This window comes from Paramormyrops kingsleyae, chromosome 16 (genome assembly GCF_048594095.1).
Source record: "Paramormyrops kingsleyae isolate MSU_618 chromosome 16, PKINGS_0.4, whole genome shotgun sequence".
In the NCBI taxonomy this organism is placed as follows: domain Eukaryota; kingdom Metazoa; phylum Chordata; class Actinopteri; order Osteoglossiformes; family Mormyridae; genus Paramormyrops; species Paramormyrops kingsleyae.
This window is the reverse complement of record NC_132812.1, coordinates 1,236,650-1,262,500: the sequence shown is the minus strand read 5'-3', so window position 1 is coordinate 1,262,500 and position 25,851 is coordinate 1,236,650. Positions and strand designations below refer to the sequence as shown.

The window sequence follows — 25,851 nt, the reverse complement described above, 5'->3', positions numbered from 1 at the left end:
TTGTATAGTTCTTATGTTCTTATGATATCTTGTCCATATCGTGCATGTAGTTATTCACATAAAGGGCAGGGTTTTCTTTACAATAAACTCTATCCTCAGTCTGCATGCCTGCTGTCTCATTTGTGTTAAGAACCTGTAAAGTACGTAGCTGTGTTTGAGAAATAGTGTAAGATCAGTTAATTCTTATATCCAGAAATTAGGGACTAAGATGAAAAATTGATCCATTGATTCCAATGTTACTGTGCAGTGAAGATGCTCTCACTTATTCAGATTTAAAACTTGCTGAAACAGTCCTAAAAGATTGATCATCTGAAATTTTACAAGAAATTTTGAGTGTGTTCTGTCAGATGTATTCCCTGGATCTGGTTGTTTCTAACATGCTATAATTTTTTTTACAAATGTCTGAAAATAGAGCAAAATAATGAGTTTTGGTGTGAATTACTTTTGAGAATTTTCAGTATTGTAGATCACTTTTGCAATGCTACTGCAGTGAATCAACCAGCCAACATGTTTTTTCCTGGGCCAGTACCAATTAGTAGTAATCAAAGAGACTGATAACTGATATTTGGCACCGATATTGAATTCCTTTAAGCATATGTTGCATTAAAAGAACATTTCTAACACAGAAGGTGCATGGCACTTGAGTAATGGGGTTACTGGCCATACACCAATCATAATCGGGTTATTAGATGCATGTAAATTCACTGACCAGAAATATGACTGGCCTTGGTATGTGACGTACAGGAACTAATGTTAGAGCCTGACAGTTGTTTTTACTAGTTGCCTGGCTAAATTACGGGTCAAATAATTAACTTGCTGACGTACGCTGTCATGTTCGACTTGGCTCTACAAGATTCAACATTAATTTACGTTATGACCATTAACACCGACTCATATGGACAAGTAATGATACATTTACAATATGGTAGCTAAAATAAATTTACACTTTACTCAAAGATATAGCTTTTGCTAACATAAACTATAGTTTCTTATAGTTAAATGTATATCACTGCAACAAAGTGCATTATTTGGGCATTTTTAGTGTAACTGTGAAAGTGGGCATGCTCGTCATCACAGTAATCATAAGATTGTGGTCTTCTTGCAGTTTTGGTGTAGAGCAGGGGTCGGCAACCTTTTTGACATGGAGTGCCAATCATATATTTTCTTGTTAGTCCGCGTGCTATGTTAACGACGGGGGGGGGGGGGGGGCTACCATCGAGTAGTCAAACCAAAGCAGCAGGCGCGCCAAGAAACAGCCAATGACATTTCAACATCATAGAAGACGTCTGAAATTTTCTTTTATGTGTTTAGTAATTAGGGTTGTGATCTAGAGACCTGCGCGGGACGAATTTTTCAGTCCCGCTCCCGCAAAAAAATATATATTATTTTCTCCAGCTCCCGCCCACAGTATTCAAGTTTTGTCCCGCTCCCGCCCGCAAAATCCCGCAGGTAAACATATAAGTAGTTTTATTTTTACCACTTCTTCCCGCTACTCTGTTATTTGTTTCACTTGCTTCCCTTTTAAGTGTATATAAAAAAGAAACGGAAAATAAACAAATATGTTTCGTTTTATTTGAGTTTAATTAAATGGAATGATGAACATGGACACGAACAAGGAGCTTTTCAGAACATAGAAATACACTCAGAACAGTTAGAAATAGGCTATTAATATTGCAATGAAACAAAATAATAATAAACGTTGATTTCTCAAGTGGTCAAACAGAAAAGCATTTGGCCTAATACTGCTTCAGAGCGTTAGCCTTTAATTTAGTCGTTCTTGTTGCTTTTGTGCAGTAGATAAATAAGAGTACTTGTTTTTAAGAAATTAATTTTAAGATAATTCCATTTTGTGGGAGTCCCGCGATTAATTCTATTCTCCCGCAACCCGCACATACCTTACCGCCCGCACCCGCATTCACCCATCAAATGTTGTCCCGCGCCGCACTTGGTGCGTTGGGTCCCGCGGTACTCCCGCGGGAGTGCAGGTTTCTATTGTGATCATTGTCAGCGTGCCACCCAAAATTCCTCTGCGTGCCAGTTGTGGCACGCGTGCCTAGGGTTGCCGACCCCTGGTGTAGAGGATTGTAATGTTTATTGCAACTTTGGCAGTATCTGCTGCCTTTCCTTCAAGAAACTGCTCTGCCTGCTAACTGGAGCTGCTACAGTCTGCACATGCGTTCCGCTATACCTGTCTGTGCACCGTTGCCTTCAATACTGATAGGCTATTACTCATGAATTGTAACTGATTAGATAGTGTTGTGTGGGGAGACCACAGAGTGGTGACTTCTGACAGAATGAGGTGGCTGCATCAAAGCCCAACTAATGCATTTTTAAATTAATTAATTTTATTGGCAATCAGACAAAAAAAAATCTGATAATAAAAATGCTGAATGTTGGATCTGATAATTGGCCAGGACGATAATTAGTCAATCCCTATTTTAAGCAATCACTTTTTCATCTTAAAGATGTATTTTGGCCATCCTTGTGCTTTGTGCTACCTGGAAAAAGCTCATGCTCCTAACAATGATTGAAAACTGGTCAGAAAATTGATTTATGGATTTTTGGTATAGGTTTCAGGTCTACATTTTATGTTACATATATAAAAATAAAATTTGATTGCTGTGAATATGAATAATGGTTGAAGTTGGTGTTTTGCTCAGCAAATAGAACGTTGTCAGACTTTAGAATTACAGCACTGAGATTTTTATGTATAATTGTGGTGGAGGGGTTTGCGTGTTCCAATGATCCCAGGGGCTAAGTTGCCCAGGGCTTTATGCCCCTGGTAGGGTCTCCCAAGGCAAACAGGTCCTGCGTGAGGAACTAGACGAAGTGCGACTCACTAGACCCCTTATAATGAGAAAAACATGTTTGGTGACCTCAGCATTAGGTCTCTGCTTTTTGCAGATGATGTGGTTCTGTTGGCTTCATCAGACCGTGACCTTTGGCTCAGTTTGCAGTTGAGTGTGAAGCGGCTGGGATGAGAATCAGCACCTCCAAACTGGAGACCAAGGTCCTCAGCTGGAAGAGGGTGGAATGCTCTCTCTGGGTCAGGGAGGGGGTCCTTCCCCAAGTGGAGGAGTTTAATATATCGGCGTCCCGTTCACAAGTGAGGGGAGGATGGAACGAGGGATCGCCAGGCGGATCATTGCAGCATCAGCAGTTATGCGGGCGCTGCATTGGTCTGTCATGGTGAAGAAAGACCTGAGCCAAAAGTCAAAGCTCTCGATTTACCAGTCGATCTACGTTCCTACCATCACTTATGGTCATGAGCTATGGGTAGTGACCAAAAGAATGAGATCGTGAGTACAAGCGGCCGAAATTAGTTTCCTTCGCAGGGTGGCTGGGCTCTCCCTTAGGGTGAGGAGCTTGGGGCATCCAGAGGAGCCAGATGAGGTGGCTTGGGCGTCTGCTTAGGATGCCTTCTGGACACCTCCCTGGTGAGGTGTTCTGGGCTTGTCCCTCTGGAAGGAGACCCTGGGGAAGACCCAGGACATGCTGGAGGGACTATGTCTCTCGGCTGGCCTGGGAACACCTCGAGATTCCCCCGGAGGAGCTGGATGAAGTGGCTGGGGAGAGGGAAGTCTGGGTTTCCCTGCTTAGACTGCCACCCCCCGCGACCCGACCTTGGATAAGCGGTAGATGATGAATGGATGGATGGATGTATACAGTCTCAGTCCCTCTGCAGCAATATCAGTATGACTAATCACGCATTCCATTTGCCCTCTGAACTCAGATTCCGAGTCGGATTCCGAGTTTCGAAGCCGGAAGTGACGACATGCGCACTCCTGTTTCTCGGAGATCCGAGAAATATCTCGGATAACACAGAGGATCCTGAGTTCAGAATCCAAGATGGCTGCGCCCTTTATCAACAGAAGGGAAAGTTGTAGTTTTATCCTGTTTAAGCACTACTTCTCATTTGTGGCTCATTAAATCGGTCGCACACACTATACCGTCCAACTTATGTGTGGACGTGTTGCTACAGAGTTTTATACGTGAAGCACCGCGCGTAATGTGTTATCAAGTGATATTGCTAACAATGGCTACCAATTAACCGGTCTAGATTGGATTTCATGATTAGTCGGATTATTTGTTGGATTTAAGGTAGTTCGGGCTAATTGTAAGTGAACAAAGATAAAGGCCATTTAAACTGAGGTACCTTAAATCCGACAAGTTGTCCGGCTAAGCAAAAAATCTTGCTTTTTCATATAGGTCCATGGTATTGCTACTTCTGTGGCAAATGGAACGTATCCGACTTGGTTTTCCTGAGTTTTTAGCAGATGTGACGTAATATCGGAATCCGAAAATCGGATCCCGAGGCAAATGGAATGCAGCATAATGGGACAGAGAAACTTGTGGACTCCTGGTTAAATAATACATAGCAGAGATTGTGTAAATTTAAGAACCAGGCCCTATAAAGGTATGTAACTTTTCTTCCAGGTGTATTGACTGGCATCTGTCTGAGTCTAGAACTTAAGTATTTTGTTTTAGCTTGTTTAATGTTATTTTGGGTGTTTAATTTTTATGTGTTTGTAACAATTTAAACAGGCGATCTCCTCCAGAGCTATTCCATTGTACCTTGCAACCATTTTCCAATAGCTAGCTCATTTGCCTTTCAAGAGACCTATATATAATCAGTCAACCTGCATATCAGATTCACTTTATATCATATTGCAGAATGCATGAAAAATGTAGTTGTTAAAAACAAATGAACCAACAAAGTGATGTGTCTTGGCTGATTTTACAAATTATGGGTCAAAGCAGAGTGTGGGTGGCCATGTACATCTTTATAGTACTATGTGGGGTAGGTTGTGAGTCTAACACTGTGTGGGGGGGAGGGGTCTCAACATGCACAAAATACACTCACCTAAAGGATTATTAGGAACACCTGTTCAATTTCTCATTAATGCAATTATCTAATCAACCAATCACATGGCAGTTGCTTCAATGCATTTAGGGTTGTGGTCCTGGTTAAGACAATCTCCTGAACTCCAAACTGAATGTCAGAATGGGAAAGAGTGATTTAAGCAATTTTGAGCGTGGCATGGTTGTTGGTGCCAGACGGGCCGGTCTGAGTATTTCACAATCTGCTCAGTTACTGGGATTTTCACGCACAACCATTTCTAGGGTTTATAAAGAATGGTGTGCAAAGGGAAAAACATCCAGTATGCGGCAGTCCTGTGTGCGAAAATGCCTTGTTGATGCTAGAGGTCAGAGGAGAATGGGCCGACTGATTCAAGCTGATAGAAGAGCAACTTTGACTGAAATAACCACTCGTTACAACCGAGGTATGCAGCAAAGCATTTGTGAAGCCACAACACGCACAACCTTGAGGCGGATGGGCTACAACAGCAGAAGACCCCACCGGGTACCACTCTATCTCCACTACAAATAGGAAAAAGAGGCTACAATTTGCACGAGCTCACCAAAATTGGACAGTTGAAGACTGGAAAAATGTTGCCTGGTCTGATGAGTCTCAATTTCTGTTGAGACATTCAAATGGTAGAGTCAGAATTTGGTGTAAACAGAATGAGAACATGGATCCATCATGCCTTGTTACCACTGTGCAGGCTGGTGGTGGTGGTGTAATGGTGTGGGGGATGTTTTCTTGGCACACTTTAGGCCCCTTAGTGCCAATTGGGCATCGTTTAAATGCCACGGCCTAATCGAGCATTGTTTCTGACCATGTCCATCCCTTTATGACCACCATGTACCCATCCTCTGATGGCTACTTCCAGCAGGATAATGCACCATGTCACAAAGCTCGAATCATTTCAAATTAGTTTCTTGAACATGACAATGAGTTCACTGTACTACAATGGCCCCCACAGTCACCAGATCTTAACCCAATAGAGCATCTTTGGGATGTGGTGGAACGGGAGCTTCGTGCCCTGGATGTGCATCCCACAAATCTCCATCAACTGCAAGATGCTATCCTATCAATATGGGCCAACATTTCTAAAGAATGCTTTCAGCACCTTGTTGAATCAATGCCACGTAGAATTAAGGCAGTTCTGAAGGCGAAAGGGGGTCAAACACCGTATTAGTATGGTGTTCCTAATAATCCTTTAGGTGAGTGTAAATCAAAAAGTCTCTTTACTCATTTACTAATGTTTGTAGAACATGCTTATAGTTCTGGCTATAAACTGTGTCTGTTACTAGAATTTTTTTCTGTGTTCTCAGAGTTGAACTAGTATACCTAATGTGAAATGGATGATGATAGGGTCATGTTTTTTAGAAAAACAGATTAGCAAGTAAGACGCATGGCAAATTGCAAACATACCTGCTGTTGAGGAGTCAACCAATAGGGGACCCACATGGGATTAGTGTGGGTTTGCCCTGCCCACACTGGCCCACAGTAAACCTACACCTGCCCATGGTGGACCCACACAGGCATGTTGGCTGGGCACTATAATTTGCAAACTATGCAAAGATACCATTCATGCAAGAGGTAGCAACTAGAGATGCCGATCCAGACCTATGTGCCAGATCAGGTATCGGCCATACATGACCAATCCACGTCCAATACTTACCTATTTAGTTTTTGACAGTACCTAAAATCATGACTCCTATTTCGTATTAAATGTTTTTGTACACTCAGTTGCACGACAGATGTGTGTGTTGCGGCATTCAAGCTGAGTGATAACTTTGCCACTCAGGTTTTTTGCTACTCCGTGGGTGTGAGCACCTGCTGTGACATCATGCGCAAATGCTTTGCAGTACAAGAAGCATAAGAACATCAGATATGAAGGTGACAGTTTGGGAGTATTTTACACTTTTAACAGCAACTAGTAGCACAGGGATTTGCAGTCTTTGTAAAAGTTTTGAGAGGTGGGAGTAGCATTTAGTGGAAAATCATACTAAACAAAGTGCAAACAATTGTGAAAAACAATGCGAGTAACATGAAAAAAGCAATGGGCTTGGGCTGTTTTGCGCACTCGCTACAGGTTGTGATACACGAGGGGCTGCTGTCTCAATTAAGTGTAAGTGACGCTGTTGTGTATACTCCGTTGTGTGCATAGTTACTGACCGAAGGGATACAAGTTCATTTGTACTCAACTTTTGAAACTTTAGTATTTAAAAAAAAAAAAAAAATTGTTAAAATGATTTTTTGAAATATGTGCATATCGTAAAAAGTTTATTACTATAATGCTGCAAGCAGTGTTTTTGTAAAGATTTGTTGGTTAAATGCTAAATTGGTTATTAACATTACTACTACATACTGCTGTAAGCTTTTGGATCATTCTGAAGAATATCACTTTGATAAAGGCTGCTCTTTTAGAATGAAAATTCTGCCTTTATTGACAGCTCGCTGCCAGCACAAACTAGTAGTAGGATTTCCAGGTCAGGGTCAGGGGGGGCTACAGCCTGTGCTAGCCAGCAGATGATATACAAGGCTGGGGTTTGCACCTTGGGCAGGATACCAGTAGCATCCATATTCATCATACTCAATTATGCATTCTATTTCAGCTATGCAAGAAAAGTACATTTCACACATTTAACAAAAATGTATTTCTACAATATACCATAAGCTACCATACTTTGCTTCATAACACTCAGTCTCTGGAGTGGTGTGTGGCTCAGTGGGTTAAGACACTGCATCTGTCATCGGAAGGTCGCTAGTTTAAGCCCTGTGGTTGAAGTTACCATTTGGCCCCTGTGCAAGGCCCTCAACTCCCAATTGCTCCAGGGGCTGCCTGGCCCTGCTTTCTTAGATTCATATTGCTTTAGATAAGTGTCAGCTAAGTAAATGTAGTATACACAACACCTTAACATTCTTCTCTAAATAAACAACCTTGAAGCTCGTATACTGTGGGCCTAAAGATGGCTGCTATCCATTTGTCTCAGGATGGACGGGACCAGTATGAGCTGGCAGCAACCTCAGAGCAGGCAAGCAAGAAGAAGTCCAAAGCAAAGAAGAAAGAGAAGGATATGGATGAGCTAAAGAAGGAAGTTGACTTGGTGAGTTATTGGTACTTGACTTGGTTGTGAAAGTTTTCATTTATGCGGCGCTTGTGTGTGTCCGATTCTATGTATATGTTTATTTTGTAGGATGACCATAAGCTTACGCTGGATGAACTTCAACGCAAATATGGTACAGATCTAAATCGGGTGAGTTTCTCACTGAATTTCTTAAACAATAGTGTATATATAATATATTCAGGAGTTTTTTTGTTGTTCTTTTTAATAGCTGCCCTTTTTATTCAGGGTGATTTAAGATGGCAGCCATTCATCTGAGCTAGGCGCTATTGTCAGGCTTGTGCTGTATACATGATTTCCTTCCTTATCAACACACAATAGCTCTGTGTTCCAGTTCTTCACATAAATGCAGTTTTTATTGTGCACCAGATCAAACAGAATTGTACAGTCTTGTCTTCCAGTCAGTACACTTTCGTACAATTTCATACCATTGAATTAACCACAAACACCAGCTGTGGTATTATATACTCTACTGAAGCAGACAGGGGTTGTAGTTGATAGTTAATGTTGTGACTCTTGTTGTTTAAAATACGCTATAGATTCTGTTCATTTCCAGAAATGTTTAATGTATTCCAGCTTTATGTGCTTTTTGTGGCCGTGCACTACTGGATGATCTGTTTAATCTTTCAGGGACTGACAGGTGCTCGTGCAGCAGAAATCTTTGCACGGGATGGTCCTAATGCGTTAACCCCGCCCCCCACCACCCCAGAGTGGGTCAAGTTCTGTAAGCAGATGTTTGGAGGGTTCTCCATGCTGTTGTGGACTGGTGCCATCCTCTGCTTCTTAGCATATGGCATCCAGGCTGCCATGGAAGAGGAGCCTGCCAATGATAATGTAAGAAAGCATATTTACTTTTCCATCTCTGTGAATTGCCTGTATATAATCAGGATGCACCGATCCAACTTTTTCAGTTCCGATACTGATACCAATGCGTGGGCTTTGGGTATCAGTCGATCCCGAGTACCGATCCTATACTGGTGATTAATTAATAAGACGTATGTCACACTTTGGAGAGGAGATGGAGATTATATACTCAGCAAAAAAAGAAACGTCCCTTTTTCAGGACTGTGTATTTCAACAATAATGTTGTAAAAATCCAAATAACTTTACAGATCTTCATTGTAAAGGGTTTAAACAATGTTTTCCATGCATGTTCAATTAACCATAATCAATTAATGAACATGCACCTGTGGAATGGTCGTTAAGACCTTAACAGCTTACAGAAAGTAGGCATTTAAGGTCACAGTTCTAAAAACACAGGGCACTAAACAAGCCCTCAGTCCAGCCTCTCTCAGCCTATTGCGGACAGTCTGAGCACTGATGGAGGGCTTGTGTGTTCCTGGTGTGACTCGGGCAGTTGTTGTGGCCATCCTGTACCTGTCACGCAGGTGTGATATTCGGATGTACCGATCCTGTGCAGGTGTTGTTACACGTGGTCTTCCACTGCGAGGATGATCAGCTGTCCTTCCTGTCTCCCTGTAGCGCTGTCTTAGGCGTCTCACAGTGCGGACATGGCAATTTATTGCCCTAGCCACATCAGCAGTCCTCATGCTTCCCTGCAGCATGCCTAATGCACGTTCACGCAGATGAGCAGGGACCCTGGGCATCTTTCTTTGGGTGTTTTTCACAGTCGGTAGACAAGTCTCTTTAGTGTCCTGCGTTTTTAGAACTGTGACCTTAAATGCCTACTTTCTGTAAGCTGTTAAGGTCTTAACGACCATTCCACAGGTGCATGTTCATTAATTGATTATGGTTAATTGAACATGCATGGAAAACATTGTTTAAACCCTTTACAATGAAGATCTGTAAAGTTATTTGGATTTTTACAACATTATTGTTGAAATACACAGTCCTGAAAAAGGGACGTTTCTTTTTTTGCTGAGTATATTTAACTGGACATTAGGCCTAAATACCTCTTTTTGGAAGACAATGTAAAAAATACACACACAAATATGTATAAGCTGAATTATTTACTATTAACATAATACTAACAACCTGGTAACAGTAAAGTAACAGAAATTCCAATTCTGGATATCAGTGGTGAAGCTAATCGCTGGTACATCTTTTATCATTTTTAATACGTGTTTGCATACTTTTTTGTACAGCTCAGGTAGAGCGCGTCTCAAAAGTATTTCCATAATGGCAAACTATACCGTGGTTCAAAGTGTTCAATGGCAGTGGAATCCCTCATTTTCTACAACTGCGAGGGGTTGCTCATCCAGAACAATCAATTTGAGTTTCTGTTATTTTTGTTGCTTTTACACCATTGCTGGGGAGTTTCTCGCGTTTTTGCAATGCTGATTGTAGAGTTAACTGCTTCGAACAGTCCCCAGTTTTTCTTCTGTTCAACTCCTCACACTCTTTGGCATGATGCTCCTGAAGCGCTTTATTAAGTTGGTTGTATTATACTTTGCAGTGCTGCTGCCTCCCCGCGAAACATTGTAAACAGCCGTGGTACTTGTTGCTGTAACAAGAAATACATCCACACAGATGACATTTTGTTGTTAGCTCCCTCCATACTGCTAACTGTTCTTGTAGCTTTTCTTAAAAAAATGTGCTGGTTTAATTACGTGCCACTGATGCATAATGGAGTTTGCGCGCTCTTGACATAGCTTCCGCACATGTACGAATACAGAAAAACTTCATAATTTAATCAAATAGATCGTCCTAATGCTACCGATATCTGATCCACCTATTTAAGCCATTAATGCAACCATATCCGATATAGGTATTGGATCGGTGCATCCCTTCTGTATATCATTTTGGTTGTGAGATTTGAATTAAAAACCATCCTTATTCCATGCAGTTGTACCTTGGAGTTGTGCTTTCTGCTGTCGTCATCATCACTGGCTGCTTCTCCTACTACCAAGAGGCAAAGAGCTCAAAGATCATGGACTCTTTCAAGAACCTGGTCCCCCAGGTGTCATCTTGTGGAATATATATATATATATATATATAAATATATTATACATTATTATATACAATATGTGTGTGTGTGTGTGCGTATGTATACATATATATTATTTAGGGGTGCACCGATTGCAGTTTTCTGGCCGATCAACGATCACCGATCCTTAGGCAACCTTACCTGCCGATCTCGATTTTTTTTTGCCGATCTTGTTTCTTTCATAACTAAAAGACATCTAATTTTGTAAAAAAAATATATATATATAGCTGTTATGACACACTTGTCCAAAAAATAGGGAGGGAGGCAGCCTGCACTGCACCTCTCTCGGGAATGGGAGAAAAGGCTGATTTAAAAGCATATAACTAAGATCGGTGGATCTCATGGGAATATGGTCGATTTCTGATCCCCTCAAATTAACGTGATCGAGGCCGATCGATCGGTGCGCCGATCGATCGGTGCACCCCTAATATTATTATATACAATATATATAATGTTGCTGTTGTATGTATGTATGTATGTATGTATGTATGTATGTATGTACGTACAGTGGTACCTCAGTTCTCGAACTCATTAGATCTCGAATTTCTTAAAAGTCGAGCAAACCAGTTCGAAAAAAAAATTACCTAGAGCTCAATCTGAATCTCAGAAGTCAGACCGTGAACGCCGACCTAAGATAACTTGTACACGTGGGGAAATGAGTCACATGGCACATCTGTCAGCGGAAACAAAGGGTAAAGCTTCAGTCTCAGCCTCACATTCGCTGTGATAGCATTGTGCATGTTTACACTAGCTGAATACATATATTTAGACGGTAAAAATACATTTAGACAATGATAGACAGTAACAGTGATTATTATTATATAATAAAATACATTTAAAAATAAAGATTTCTTATTCATTATTTTAATATTAATAATAAACCATTAATACATTTAATTATAATAATATTGTCGTGCAGAGCGGGGATGGAACGGACAAAGCCTCAGACGTCAGGGTATCGGGGCATACAGGGCTTAATTAAAGGCAAGGCAGGCAAAACGCAGACGGACAATACAATGACCGGACTGGGGAAATAAACTGAAACGCGGACGAAATAGAGGGCTAATGAAAACGACCAGAAACAGCTGATCACACGGGGATTCAACATAGGTTTAACGAGGGGGCATGGCACACGGAAGGAGCAGACAATCGGGGCAGGACACATTGTTTTTTTTAACTTTACACATTGATTGGATACATTTATTTTCTTACTCCTCTTATATGCTCCTCTTGTTTTATCCGGTTCATTTTGTGTTTAAATGTTAAAAAAGAAACATATTCAGGTGTAATTTTTTGGGGCCGGGAAGCAATTAATTGGCTTTCCATTATTTCTTATGGGGAAAATTCGATCAGATCTCGAACTTTTTAGGATTCGATCCGGAGTTCTGAACAGATTAAGTTCGAGTTTTGAGGTACCACTGTATATATATGTATAGCAAACATATTTTAGACTTTGCTTGCTCGGCTTTTCTCTGTGAAGGCAAACTCAACTGTGCATGTCTTCTAGCAAGCCTTGGTGATCCGTGATGGTGAGAAGAAGAGCATCAATGCTGAGGATGTGGTGGTTGGAGACCTGGTGGAGGTGAAAGGAGGAGACAGAATCCCCGCTGACTTGCGCATTATTTCTGCTCATGGATGCAAGGCAAGTTGGTAACATTTTTCTGTCTTTATGTTCTAGCAGGTATAAGTAAACTTGTGTTTCTTGATAAAGTGATTATTCTTGTCTTTGTTCAGGTGGATAACTCATCCCTCACTGGTGAATCTGAGCCTCAGACTCGGTCTCCTGACTTCTCCAATGACAATCCTCTTGAAACAAGGAATATTGCATTCTTCTCCACCAACTGTGTAGAAGGTAGGCCACTTGATCTACTATGCATATAATCTAGTATCCGGTTAAAAGAATTTTCTGCAATAACGGACATATCTTTGCTTTTTTTAACAATTATTAAATGGTAGTCATTCGGCACTGTGTTGAGGTGCAAAAGATCATTAATCATGTGCATGTTTTCCCAGGCACTGCCCGTGGTATTGTTATCAACACTGGGGACCGTACTGTGATGGGCCGCATCGCTACCCTTGCCTCTGGTCTAGAAGTTGGACGTACCCCAATCTCCATTGAAATTGAGCATTTCATCCACATCATCACCGGTGTGGCTGTCTTCCTGGGCGTGAGCTTCTTCATCCTGTCCCTAATTCTGGGTTACTCATGGCTGGAAGCTGTCATCTTCCTCATCGGAATCATTGTGGCTAATGTGCCTGAGGGGCTTCTGGCCACTGTAACTGTGAGTGTTGGGGTCAACCCTTGTAATTATACTAAACTGTAAAGATTAGCAGAGGGAAAAATCTAAGCATTTTGTAGGCATATCCACCTGCTTTGCTCATCATATTACTTCCTTCTTCCAGGTGTGCCTGACCCTGACTGCCAAACGTATGGCTAAGAAGAACTGCCTAGTGAAAAATCTGGAGGCTGTGGAGACCCTGGGCTCTACCTCCACCATCTGCTCTGACAAGACAGGCACCCTAACTCAGAACCGCATGACTGTGGCTCACATGTGGTTTGACAACCAGATCCATGAGGCTGACACCACGGAGAACCAGAGTGGCACCTCCTTTGATAGGAGCTCTGCCACTTGGGCTGCTCTAGCCAGAGTTGCAGGCCTCTGCAATCGTGCCGTCTTCTTGGCTAGTCAGGAAAACGTCCCCATCCTCAAGGTGAGTTCTCATTCCATTTTCTAGTTTTTGTTCCCTAAAAATAGTTTTCCCCCACACATTACCGAGTTGTGTGTAAAGGGTAATGGCTCTATACTTAAGATGCATCTTTATCCTCCTGAAACCCCACCCATTCATTTATGTTCATTGCAGTGGACATTTTATTTTTGCATCTATCTTTTCACTGATGTAAGGAAAAGTATTTATTCCTGTTGTACACTAAAGAGGACATGCTGTGAAATAAAAAATAAAAATAAATTTGAAAAAATCTAAATTGTAAGATGTCTTATTTCCTCCAAAGACAAATAACCTAAAATTGAAGGACACTTTTTTCCTTGGGTCTAAGGAGGATATACAATATTAATGTGGAGTGGGACTCAAATAGTATGAATTGTCATATCTGTGAGAAAAAAACTCTACAATATACATTTTCATGCAGAGTGCGCGCAGTACAAGTGATACTTGGGCGTACTGGCTAAGCACAGCATTTTTCCAAATTTAGTCTGTTTGAGCTTGTTCTCTGAGGAAAAGCTCAGGATTTCAGTTACCTCTGAAACGCAGTATTTTTGCATTTTTGTGATGTTTCTTGTAATAGCTTGTCATTGGGACATACTATAAGTCACATGATATAGGCTAAACTGGCGCTGTTCCTGATATTGTGTTTGTACCGAATCAGCTGGACTCAATCTTTAAACAATTGGTACAATCCTCGGTACAATCTTTAAACAAACTTCCCTTATCATAAATTATCCTTCTTTATCACAGTTGAATTCTTATGCCTTATTTGCATATCGTACAATGAAATTATGAAATGAGATTTTTCTCCTTAGAATTTTTTGGAATCATACTAAATGATCTGTGGATATTATCTGTTCCTTTTTTCCTTAGAGGGATGTTGCAGGGGATGCCTCAGAGTCAGCCCTGCTGAAATGCATTGAACTGTGCTGTGGCTCTGTGAAGGACATGAGGGATAAGTATCCCAAGATTTCAGAGATTCCGTTCAATTCCACTAACAAATACCAGGTAAGACAATCTTAACCTTGTAATTCTACTATAATGACCCAGGTTACTTTTAGTGAAAACTTCTTTAACATACCAGCCTCTCATCCTTGCAGCTTTCCATCCACAAGAACCCTAACACCTCTGAGTCAAAGCACTTGCTGGTCATGAAGGGAGCACCAGAGAGGATCCTGGACCGCTGTTCCACCATCCTGATCCAGGGCAAGGAGCAGCCCCTGGATGATGAGATGAAGGATGCCTTTCAAAATGCCTATCTAGAGCTGGGAGGCCTGGGAGAGAGAGTGCTGGGTACAGTGCATATAATGCCCCTGAGGATGTTTTCCAATCAGTGCCCCAGTGTCTTGTGTGGTGATAGAAGTGTTGATCCAGCAGTTTACATGTTACATGTCACAAATATGCTCTTTGATATTGTTTAGCAAACATTAATTTTCAGGAAATGTAACATGAAGAACTGAATAAATGTACATTTTCATAAGCAGTTTTCATCTTGCTAAAAAAATTAAGCAAAGTAATGGATAAATTGTGCTTAAGGTGGGGTTGCTTTTTTTGTAGGATTCTGCCATTTCTTCCTTCCGGATGACCAATTTGCTGAAGGCTTCCAGTTTGATACCGATGATGTGAACTTTCCCACTGAAAATCTGTGCTTTGTTGGTCTTATGTCAATGATTGACCCTCCCCGTGCTGCAGTGCCTGATGCTGTAGGCAAGTGCCGGAGTGCTGGCATCAAAGTATGTCTGTCAAGTTCTCAGTCTCAGTCTTATCTTTGAAAAAATTACCTACTTTAACATTTCTGGCATTTCATAATTAATATTCCACTCTGGATTTAGGTTATCATGGTTACTGGTGATCATCCAATCACAGCTAAGGCCATTGCTAAGGGTGTGGGCATCATCTCAGAGGGCAATGAGACTGTGGAGGACATTGCTGCCCGGCTGAACATTCCTATTCATGAGGTCAATCCCAGGTAAAATAATTGAATTTTATGGTTAATGAGTGTTGTATACTTATTTAATATATCTGGAATTACTACATTGTCTATACTATCGCTTCCCTGTGGTTTATTTAAATAGTTATGAATTAACAATGAAATATCACTATTTTTTATGTAGAGATGCTAAAGCTTGTGTGGTCCATGGTGGTGACCTGAAAGATTTGACCTCGGAGCAGCTGGATGATATCCTGAGGTATCACACAGAAATCGTTTTTGCCAGAACATCACCGCAGCAGAAGCTCATTATTGTGGAGGGTTGCCAGCGACAGGTGAAAGATACCATAATGACATTGTTCAGTATTTTCCAGCTGTTGCATTTAAGTGTGCTTTTATTGGTCCAGTTATGTTTGGGGGGGGGGTGCCTGAGATATCATAGACTGACCTAAACAAAACTGTGGACCTACAGCAGTTGGGTTAGGTCCATCTCTCCAGTTCCAGTAGTACCTTGAATGAACTTGTTGATGTGAACCTACAGGGTGCCATTGTAGCTGTGACAGGCGATGGTGTCAATGATTCCCCCGCCTTGAAGAAGGCCGATATTGGCGTGGCTATGGGCATTGCAGGATCTGATGTCTCCAAGCAGGCCGCTGATATGATCCTTCTGGATGACAATTTTGCCTCCATCGTCACTGGGGTTGAAGAAGGTAAAACAAGTTCAAATAAATGAACATAAGAACTATACAAACGAGAGGAGGCCATTCGGCCCATCGAGCTCGCTTGGGGAGAACTTAACTAATAGCTCAGAGTTGTTAAAAAGGAACCCAAGGATTCAGCTTGCACTATGTTATCAGGAAGACTATTCCATACTCTGACTACACGTTGTGTAAAGAAGTGCTTCCTTAAATCCAGTTTGAAATGTTCTCCCGCTAATTTCCACCTATGGCCACGAGTTCTTGTATTTGAACTAATGCTGAAGTAACTATTCGGTTGAACAGCATCCAAACCTGTTAGAATCTTATAGACCTGGATCATGTCCCCCCTCAGTCTCCTTTGCTTGAGGTTGAACAGATTTAGCTCAACTAACCTTTCCTCTTATGACATTCCTTTAAGACCAGGAATCATTCTTGTGGCCCTACGCTGCACCTTTTCTAATCCCGTAATGTCCTTTAGATATGGTGATCAAACCTGCACACAATATTCTAGGTGAGGTCTCACCAAGGAATTGTATAATCTTAGCATTACCTCCCTTGACTTAAACTCCAGACACCTGGAGATATACCCCAACATCCTGCAGCCCAGTCTGCATTTCCCCCAAATTACGTATGACCTCTCTGTCACTGACTATGTTCTCTATTTTCTCTAGGCCGTCTGATCTTTGACAATCTGAAGAAATCCATTGCCTATACTTTGACCAGCAATATTCCTGAGATTACACCCTTCCTGCTCTTTATTATTGCCAACATCCCTCTGCCCCTGGGAACAGTCACCATCCTCTGTATTGACTTGGGCACTGACATGGTGAGTGAAGAAAATGGCCTTGCTAAGTAGATCAAGTTCCTTATCACTAATATCCTCTTTTTAAACCGGCAGGTTCCTGCTATCTCCCTGGCTTACGAAGCTGCTGAGAGTGATATTATGAAGAGGCAGCCAAGGAATCCCAAAACAGACAAGCTGGTGAATGAGAGGCTCATCAGCATAGCCTATGGTCAGATAGGTAAGATCTTGGGTTCACCGAGTCCATCATCTTGGACTAGAACCTATGCATTCTGTGGTTTCTGAGGTCTGAGTGTCTGCAGCAGTCTCTTTATTATGGTGTTTTTCCATGACCCGCAAATATAATCTCTGGTGATAAGCACTGTGCTAGTATTGGGGCTTATTTCAGAACTGTCTTGGGGGTTGTACTTTAAAGGAGACATATGCTAAGCATATATAGTACTTCTGGTCGCAGTAGCATCTTCTCTGGTCTTCTAGATACGTGTTGTCAATATTCATAAATAACTGAATTATTTATTGACAAAGAGAGGGATTTCTATTAAGAATGAAGAATTCATTTATTAGAAGGAAATCAAAGATTAATAAATAATGCAAGTCTGGAGAGCAACTCCTCTGTTTCACCTTCAGCTCTCACACTTTAACTCGTCTTATCCCATTATTTGCAGAAGGATGGCAGTGTCGGTTAGATAGCACTGTCTAGGGGTGGGCAGTACACCGGTGATTTTTTGCCACGGTATGGATTTACACTATACCGTTAACACCGCGAAAATTGAGGATTTTAATTACAGAACAGCTTATTTATAAAAATAAAACATTTTATTTTCCTCAAAGCTTCAATTGTAATCTAAATACTTGTCGTTAAATAGTATATGTAGCTAGTTTATCTACGTTGTGTCAAATATCTATTAAACGCACTCCGACAAAGTGTTTCAATAGCAAATTAACAAATTCAAAATAAACAGATTTTGTGTAATTTATACTCATTAAACAAAATATCCTGGTTATATAGTAGCAAATTAAAATAAAACATTAGCCAAATCAGCATATATATGTGCCGCTGTCTTCATGCAAGGTGCGTGATACACGGCATAGCTACCCAGTTAATACTAGAACCGCCAGTTTCCCATATCAATGAACGTCAAACCCCTTTAACTTCAAGCAAGACATAATTTGGCTTATGCGGCCTTTTTGTTTGTGCTAATGTGTCATTTGTGTTAACAGTAGCGAATCTAGCAAGAAGCCATAATATTCCTAATAGAAAGGCTGCTCTGTCTTGAAATCGTACAGCTGAAAAATTTTCAAAGCAGTATTTTATAAAATGCTGGATAAATGGATATAGATAATTGGTGATTTCATGTTCGTCAAAGATTACCTTTTTTAACAACTGTATAAAGTAATGTTGTTTTTATAAAAAAAAAACTTACGATTTCAGGGTTGCCTATTCTCACGCATCTGGCCTGACACTCGGGCTTTCAAACTCACGTTCATGCTAGAAATCTAACGGCAAATATTTATTATTTCATTACAAACCTAAAATTGGTGACATCAAAAGTGTTGGGGTAGTTTTCAAACCCTACAGACTATTTAGAAGGTGGTATAATTGTTACATGCTTGTACATGTGTTTGCATGTGTGTGCAGACTTGTCTCAAATTGAAAATCTCACTCCAGCCAGCAGACCGAAGTTGGCAACCCTGCATTTTATTTGAAATGAACTGTAAAATGCACTGTTTTCGGCTGAAGCAGCTTGTCTCTCTGACAATTTTAAAACAAATATGAGAAAACATTACCTATGACACATTTTATGTCTTTTTGAAATAAAACTGTCCATACTTATTTTAAAGTGCATTTAATATACAACTCCTCCCAAAACTTGCAAAAAAGTAAAAAATAACAGATATAATACCGTCACCGTACAAAAAGTGAAAAATACCGTGATGATAATTTGAGGTCATATCGCCCACCCCTAGCGCTGTCTGCTTCATGGCTTCGCTTACCCTGACATTCTTACTACAAACCAACACTTATTGACACATCTTTCAGGAGAAAACAAATAGCTTGAGTGCACATTTCCAGGCAACTGAAAATCAAATGGTCAAATCAGTAAGAATTAACCATCAAATTTTGATTATCTGCCCCCCAACTCAGGTATGATTCAGGCTCTTGCAGGATTCTTCGCCTACTTTGTCATCCTGGCTGAGAATGGCTTCCTGCCCTCTGCACTGCTTGGTATCCGTGTTCGTTGGGATGACAAATATGTCAATGATCTGGAGGACAGTTATGGCCAGCAGTGGGTGAGTGCATGTGATGTAATAAGCCTCCAATGTGTAGGCTTGGTGTTTGATCTGTTTCTGATTTCATCCTCCTTCTCTCCTTCAGACGTATGAGCAGAGAAAGATTGTAGAGTTCACCTGCCACACAGCTTTCTTCACTAGCATTGTGATTGTACAGTGGGCTGACTTAATCATCTGTAAGACCAGGAGGAACTCTGTCTTCCAGCAAGGCATGAAGTATGTGCATAAGACAGGAAGGACTAGTGGGTCTGTTGACCTTCATTTGTACCAGAAAGATTGTTGGTGTTTTACTTAATTACTCCTTTTCAAAGGAACAAGATCCTCATCTTTGGTCTCTTTGAAGAAACTGCTCTTGCTGCTTTCCTGTCTTATTGCCCAGGAATGGATGTTGCCCTCAGAATGTACCCTCTCAAGTAAGTTCATGATGTCACCTGTAAACGATGAATCATGGTGTCCTGATTCTTAAACAAATGCTCCATAGAGGCTTGTTTCTCACAATTCCATGGTGTATTTGGCATCCATTATTTTTATTTCGCTACCACTCTTACAGCTGTCATGATATACGATGCCTCGCCATCCTTCCCTGCAGCTGTGCCTCTATTAATCCTGCCATCGTGCATCAAGCACCACGTGCCTGCACCGGTCGGCCGCTGCATTGAGACATATATTTCAACCCCTGTATTAGCTTAGTCATTTCATCTTGTTTGTTTGACTCATCTGCCGGCCCCTGGAGGATGGGCTCCCCCTTTGGGTCTGGTTCCTCCCAAGGTTTCTTCCTCTTAGGGAGTTTTTCCTTGCCACCGTTGCCTTTGGCTTACTCAATGGGGGGTCCTTACGAGGCAGAAATGTAAAGCGCATTGAGACAATGTAATGTTGTGATAATGCGCTATATAAATAAAATTGAATTGAATATATCATCACATATGCTCTTCTTAGAAGCCTCTTGTGGAGAGTAGTCTGCTTAAACTGATCTCACATTTTACTCTTTCCTCAGACCAAACTGGTGGTTCTGTGCTTTCCCTTACTCACTCCTCATTTTTATTTATGATGAAATTAGAAAACTTATTCTCCGACGCAGCCCAGGGGGTAAGATAAGACATTTGATTTCCCCATTTTTATCCTGTAGTTGATTCATAACCCTTTGTAATGTATAAAAGCACTTTAATCATTTAGTACTGTTACTGTAGAGTAGTGATACATTTGTGGTAGCTGCTCAAATAGCTAACTCAAGGCTAATGGTTATTCTCTGTTTTAGGTTGGGTGGAGAGGGAGACCTACTACTAGACACAATCCCCATTCATTTTTTTATTTGTTTGCATGGTAGTCTTGCTGATTTCAAATCTACTGGTAAATTTGGGTTTTTTTATATAGAGAATTCAACAAGAATTGATTATGGATTTATGAAAAAGACATGACGTGTTTTTGTTCTGAAGAAGGACATTTTATACATGTTTTTTAACAGTGTAAAATAAAATAAACTCAAAGTTTCCACTGATCTTGGTGTTTGGTTTGGGTTTTTTAATTGGGATTGCAGACTCACGTTAGATTAGTGTCATCGTGGTTGCATATTGGGGTGATTTTTACCACTTATTTGGTCTTGGTTATCTATAGCAGCTTCCTGATGTTAGTTTGCTGGTGCATTTTGTAGCAATATATGGCATGAATAAACTAGATGGGCAAATTTAGGGTGGTTGGGTTAAAACTGTAAATCTGTTCCTGAAACCTGCATTTTTGAACTGAAGTGTCTGCTAAGAAAGTTACTTTTTAGCAGAAATCCTTGTCAGATAACTAGTGTGCTGTTCAATTAAGCATTATGTTAATTGTTAAAGCTCGACAGCGATGGGTACACTCACGGACCTGCCTGATGGTTCTCTTGGCCTACATTTTGAATACAGGTGCATGTTTTGTGGACCTGCTATTCTTTAGATTCTTAGCATGCTGTATCGTTTTCAGGTCGTAAAGGAACAGCTCCTTTGGGGAGGGATGTCTATCTTTGTCACCCCTACACTATCCCACATACAGAAATTCAGGGTTACAGGGCTGTCATTGCATAATTCAAGATTATTGTTTTGTTTGTTTAGTTAGGTAATTAGTTCTCATATAATTTCCATACAAGTGTAAAGATGAAAATGTAGATGATTAAAAACTATAAACTGCTATTTTGATCTTCCATAAATTCAATAATAGGTACAGCTTTACAGATGACAGAATACACCAATGTAAAGTGCCTTGGGGTGACTCTTGTGAAAGGAGCTATATGAAAGTGAATTGAATCGAAAGCAGGGCCCATATTCACAAAGCAATTTATCTTAACACTGAGTACTCCTAAATTGCACTAAACGTATTTTCCTAAAACCTATTCACAAAGTGAGAGCAACTTTTAAGATAAAAGTAGGACTCTGTCGCTTTGGCTGACATCAGTTATCATGCACAAGCTTGCCTGCAATAACTATGGGGGTTGATGAGAGGCCACTATGTACTGGTGAAAATGTACGCGCAACATCTTATAAACACACATACAGTGGAACCCGCTTATAGTGATCAACCGCTTATTTAGGTAAAAAATCTTGGGACAGAATCATTCTGTACAAATACTGTTTAAATAATTTCTTTATAGTAGTCTGCTTACAGTGTTCATTTTTGGTCTTTTTAAAAATTACGTATGGAAAAAAGTTGACTTCCACATTTTTATTTTTTTACTTTAATTTGATTGCCCTACCTCTGCTTCTGGCTAGTTACCTGAGGCTAATGCTATGTAAAGAGAACATTATGGGGGAAAAAGTCACTTTCTCTCAATGAAAATTTCCCATGGGGAAATTCTTTTTACACCTCCATCAACTTGCTCTTTGTAGAGCAAGCTGTCTACAAAGGGCAGCCACCTGTTGGGGCACCCAGGGAGCTGGGGGTTAAGGGGCTTGCTTAAGGACCCACAGACATACTCAGGCTGGGTTTGAACCAGTGACCTTGTGATTACAGACACACAGGCTTAGCCACACAATAAACTCATTAAAGCTTGTGATAAACTGCCAACACCAAGCCAACGAGACAGCGGCGAAACTACATTAAGGTAAATTTTATGTACAGTACTGTATTATAATGTATTTGAATTATACACAGTTCAGTAATTTGAAAAGCAATGAAAACGGCTGTATTGTATTTTGAACAAGTCAATAAAATGTAGTACATAGCGACGCTGTCAATTTTATTACTTTATACTCATGTAATAGACAAATGTCAATTAGATGGTAATCTTCCTGAGACATAAAGAAAAAGAAAAAAATTGGTTATAGTTATTACTATAAGAGGTTTCCACTGTATCTGATTGGGTTGTTTTGTTTTTGGTTTATTGGAGATGCTATTTCATCTCTCTCAATCTCCACAACAATCACTATTCCCTCCTGACTGACAAGGTATCCTTTAAGTAATTAAGCGTTCGTTTAATGCAACGTGGATTGACAGGACCCATTTTGTGACTGTTTATGAATTGGTCTTAGTGACTTAGGAGTCCTCTCGACTACTTTTTAGTTCTCCGGGTTGAAGTGCTACTTTTAGCATGACCGGGCTTTGTGAATTGCTATTAGTCAAAAAAATTAGGAATCCTACATTTAGGACTGACACGCTCATTATTTTAGGAGTTTCTGCTAAATAAGCAAATTAGGAGCTACTTTTAGCCTTAAGATGCTTTGTGAATGCAGGCCCAGATTGGTAGCAAGCTGGACACCTATCCCAAGAAGCAAGGTACAAGACTAGGACAACCCCTTACTAGCAGGATTCTAAAGGCATCAATTCAATTCAATTCAATAGGTTCTCAACCTTTTGATATTCAAGGACTGATCTCTGTTGTACAAAAATTTCACGGACCAGTGGGGGGTGCCAGTGGATCGATAGGAGCTATTATAAGTTTAATCTGTTCCAGCTCGCATACATTAATCAATCTTAGGTTATATAATATTATAGTGAGCTGATGGTATTAGAGGTCCAATGTTTTTATATTCACTCTCTCTGGCATGCTGCCATGCTTTTAAAAATTTGAGGGATTACATCAGAAGAGAAAAGTAGCCTCCTTTATCCTTCTGACACTCCAAGAAAAAGTATAGACCTTCCTCCAGTTCTTACAGATGTCTGGGATATTTGGAAAGGAGCATTGTGGTGAAAGTTCTGTTGGCACGGCCTTTTTCCTAGAAATACTTAGGCTTCCATTGAAAAAAAGTCAGAGGGAACTTAAGTACAGCTGAGTGTGGCCCTGAAGTTACTGAATAAAAATTCACACTTCATCCAAAGAGCAGCCAGAGCTTGTGTGTGTGTGTGTGTGTGTGTGTGTGTGTGTGTGTGTGTGTGTGTGTGTGTGTGTGTGTGTGTGCGCGCGCATGTGCATGTTAGAAAGACAGGAGGCACAATGTTTATTTCAAAAGAATGCCACTGTGAGAAATCAGACAGATAAATAAGGGGGTTCTCCACATTCTTGGAGTAGGTGTGGTACCTACCTGTTTATCAGTGCTGGGCACTGGCTGCTAAGATCTTAACTGCATTGTCAGCTGTCTGGGGTCATGGTTCACTTAAATCATACTGCTTCAGTCTCACCTGCATGTGTTTGCTCTCAAAGGTAGAACTTGTCGCTTCAAGGTTACATTCATTTTAATTGACTGTACTTTGAGTTCCCGCAGAGATTTTACAACCAGATTGTGCATTAACCACATATATCTTTTGCAATAATTCAAAGGTCTAAGCCATTCCTCACCAGGTCTAGTTACGCCACTGTTTCTTAATAAGCTAAGCATTTTCTTTGGTTAGAGTGGAGGGGGCAGTGACCTTTGCTTATCTCCATGATAAGCTTGTTACTGTGATTGCTTCATCTCTATGAAATAGCCTGTGTGTTACAGTCTTCCAACTGCATTACAGTAGGCCTGAGCTGTAACTATTTACATGTAACATATGATCACATGGCAGACTGGCACAGTTCATAGGCTTCATGGAGTTTCTCAGGCAGACCAACCAAAGAAGGAAAAGAAAGACTATAGAAAGGTACAGTAAGATGAAGTCCATCACTTGTGAATATATGCACCAACCACAAAAAAGGGCAATATTCCAAGTTTTGTGTCTGTCGCATGTCAGATTAACTTGCAACAGATGGTGCCAACAGACCACAGCAGCAGATCTTGCACAAGAACTGAATGTCTTGTTGTGTTCTGCCAACTAAGATCAGAATATCAAACGTCATATCAAAGGTCTTATTCCATTATGGGTACTTTTTATATTCTGAAAGCATAATTGTGTGTGTGTGGGGGGGTGGTATGAGTGGGGAAAGATGCATATTTCCTTAATTGCTAATGTCCCCTGTCCAGCAGGCCTCATCATGAGCCTTCAAAATTGTACACTTTCCCCTTCTAGCAGGCCTTGTCATGAACCTTCACCATCATGCAGCTCCTCCTTCCAGCAGGCCTCATCATGAACCTTCATCATTATGCAGCTCCCCCTTCTAGCAGGCCTCATCATGATCATTCACCATAATGCAGCTCCCCGTCCCAGCAGGCCTCGTCATGAGCTTTAATTATTGTGCAGTTCCCACTTTTGAAAAAATGTGCAGATTAACTCCATACTATCTGTTGTCTTGTTCTGGGAGACTGGCAATATTGGCAGTTAAAAAGTGTATAACAAGCAGTTTAACTTTACCTTTTAATTTTTCTCTATAAACTTTTTCCAAACTCATGTGTGACTATTTACAGAAATTAACCTAGTGAACAAAGTGAATATGTCATGATAATAAAATTTAACACTATTAAAATAATAATCTAGTAGAATGGGTATAAAAACGAATCACCCCCTTCATTTACAGCCTGAAATGAAGACACACACACACAAATATTTTCCAGTTGTGTTAACTCAATGCAACTTCAAACAGCCAAGTGAAAGATATAATAGCAACAGTTCAGAAAAATAAAATAAAACAGAATTACTGAGATGGTTAAAGGATCACACCCTGTGTCAGTACTTTGCAGAACCACCTTTTGCTTTGATTACACCCATGAGTGTTGGGATACTTCTCTACCAGCGTTGCACACTCTGTGTAATATTTGCTCACCAATATTTGTGACCATTGGTGGACTGCAATCTTCAAGTCATTCTACAGATTTTGAACAGGGCTTAAGTCTGGGCTCTGACTAAGCCATGCAAGGACATTCATCTTTTTTTTCCTTCAGCCACTATGTGGTCAACTTTCCTGTGAACATTCTTCCTATTGACAACTTTCTGGCAGGGGGCAGCAGATTTTCCTTAAAAATTTGAATGATATTTTGCTCCATCCATTTTTGTTTTCTATCTTGACAAGTGCCCCAGTCCCCACTGGAGAGAGACACCCTCACAGCAGGATGCTATCCCCACCATGCTTTACTGTAGGTATGGTGTTCTTTGGACGCTGAGCTGTATTGGCTTTTCACCAGGTGTATTCTTTCTTTGGCTTTGAGGCCAAATAGTTTGATTTTGG

At 40.6% G+C, this 25,851-nt stretch overlaps 1 protein-coding gene across 2 annotated transcripts in view; it reads left to right on the top strand.

The window, feature by feature from the left end:
- LOC111836459 (sodium/potassium-transporting ATPase subunit alpha-1) overlaps positions 1 to 20,865 on the top strand; it is a 29,229-nt gene extending 8,364 nt beyond the window's left edge. For both annotated transcript variants that reach the window (XM_023797742.2, XM_072700948.1), the window contains exons 2-22: positions 7,846 to 7,959; positions 8,050 to 8,109; positions 8,608 to 8,811; positions 10,784 to 10,897; positions 12,432 to 12,566; positions 12,659 to 12,776; positions 12,938 to 13,206; positions 13,328 to 13,636; positions 14,522 to 14,656; positions 14,749 to 14,941; positions 15,206 to 15,381; positions 15,481 to 15,617; positions 15,763 to 15,913; positions 16,120 to 16,288; positions 16,948 to 17,102; positions 17,175 to 17,298; positions 19,225 to 19,370; positions 19,456 to 19,586; positions 19,682 to 19,783; positions 20,365 to 20,456; positions 20,626 to 20,865. In XM_023797742.2, the coding sequence (XP_023653510.1) occupies positions 7,846 to 7,959; positions 8,050 to 8,109; positions 8,608 to 8,811; positions 10,784 to 10,897; positions 12,432 to 12,566; positions 12,659 to 12,776; positions 12,938 to 13,206; positions 13,328 to 13,636; positions 14,522 to 14,656; positions 14,749 to 14,941; positions 15,206 to 15,381; positions 15,481 to 15,617; positions 15,763 to 15,913; positions 16,120 to 16,288; positions 16,948 to 17,102; positions 17,175 to 17,298; positions 19,225 to 19,370; positions 19,456 to 19,586; positions 19,682 to 19,783; positions 20,365 to 20,456; positions 20,626 to 20,654 (3,063 nt within the window). In that variant the 3' untranslated portion in view covers positions 20,655 to 20,865. The remainder of the gene's footprint in view (positions 1 to 7,845; positions 7,960 to 8,049; positions 8,110 to 8,607; positions 8,812 to 10,783; positions 10,898 to 12,431; positions 12,567 to 12,658; positions 12,777 to 12,937; positions 13,207 to 13,327; positions 13,637 to 14,521; positions 14,657 to 14,748; positions 14,942 to 15,205; positions 15,382 to 15,480; positions 15,618 to 15,762; positions 15,914 to 16,119; positions 16,289 to 16,947; positions 17,103 to 17,174; positions 17,299 to 19,224; positions 19,371 to 19,455; positions 19,587 to 19,681; positions 19,784 to 20,364; positions 20,457 to 20,625) is intronic.
- Positions 20,866 to 25,851: the final 4,986 nt, after the last annotated feature.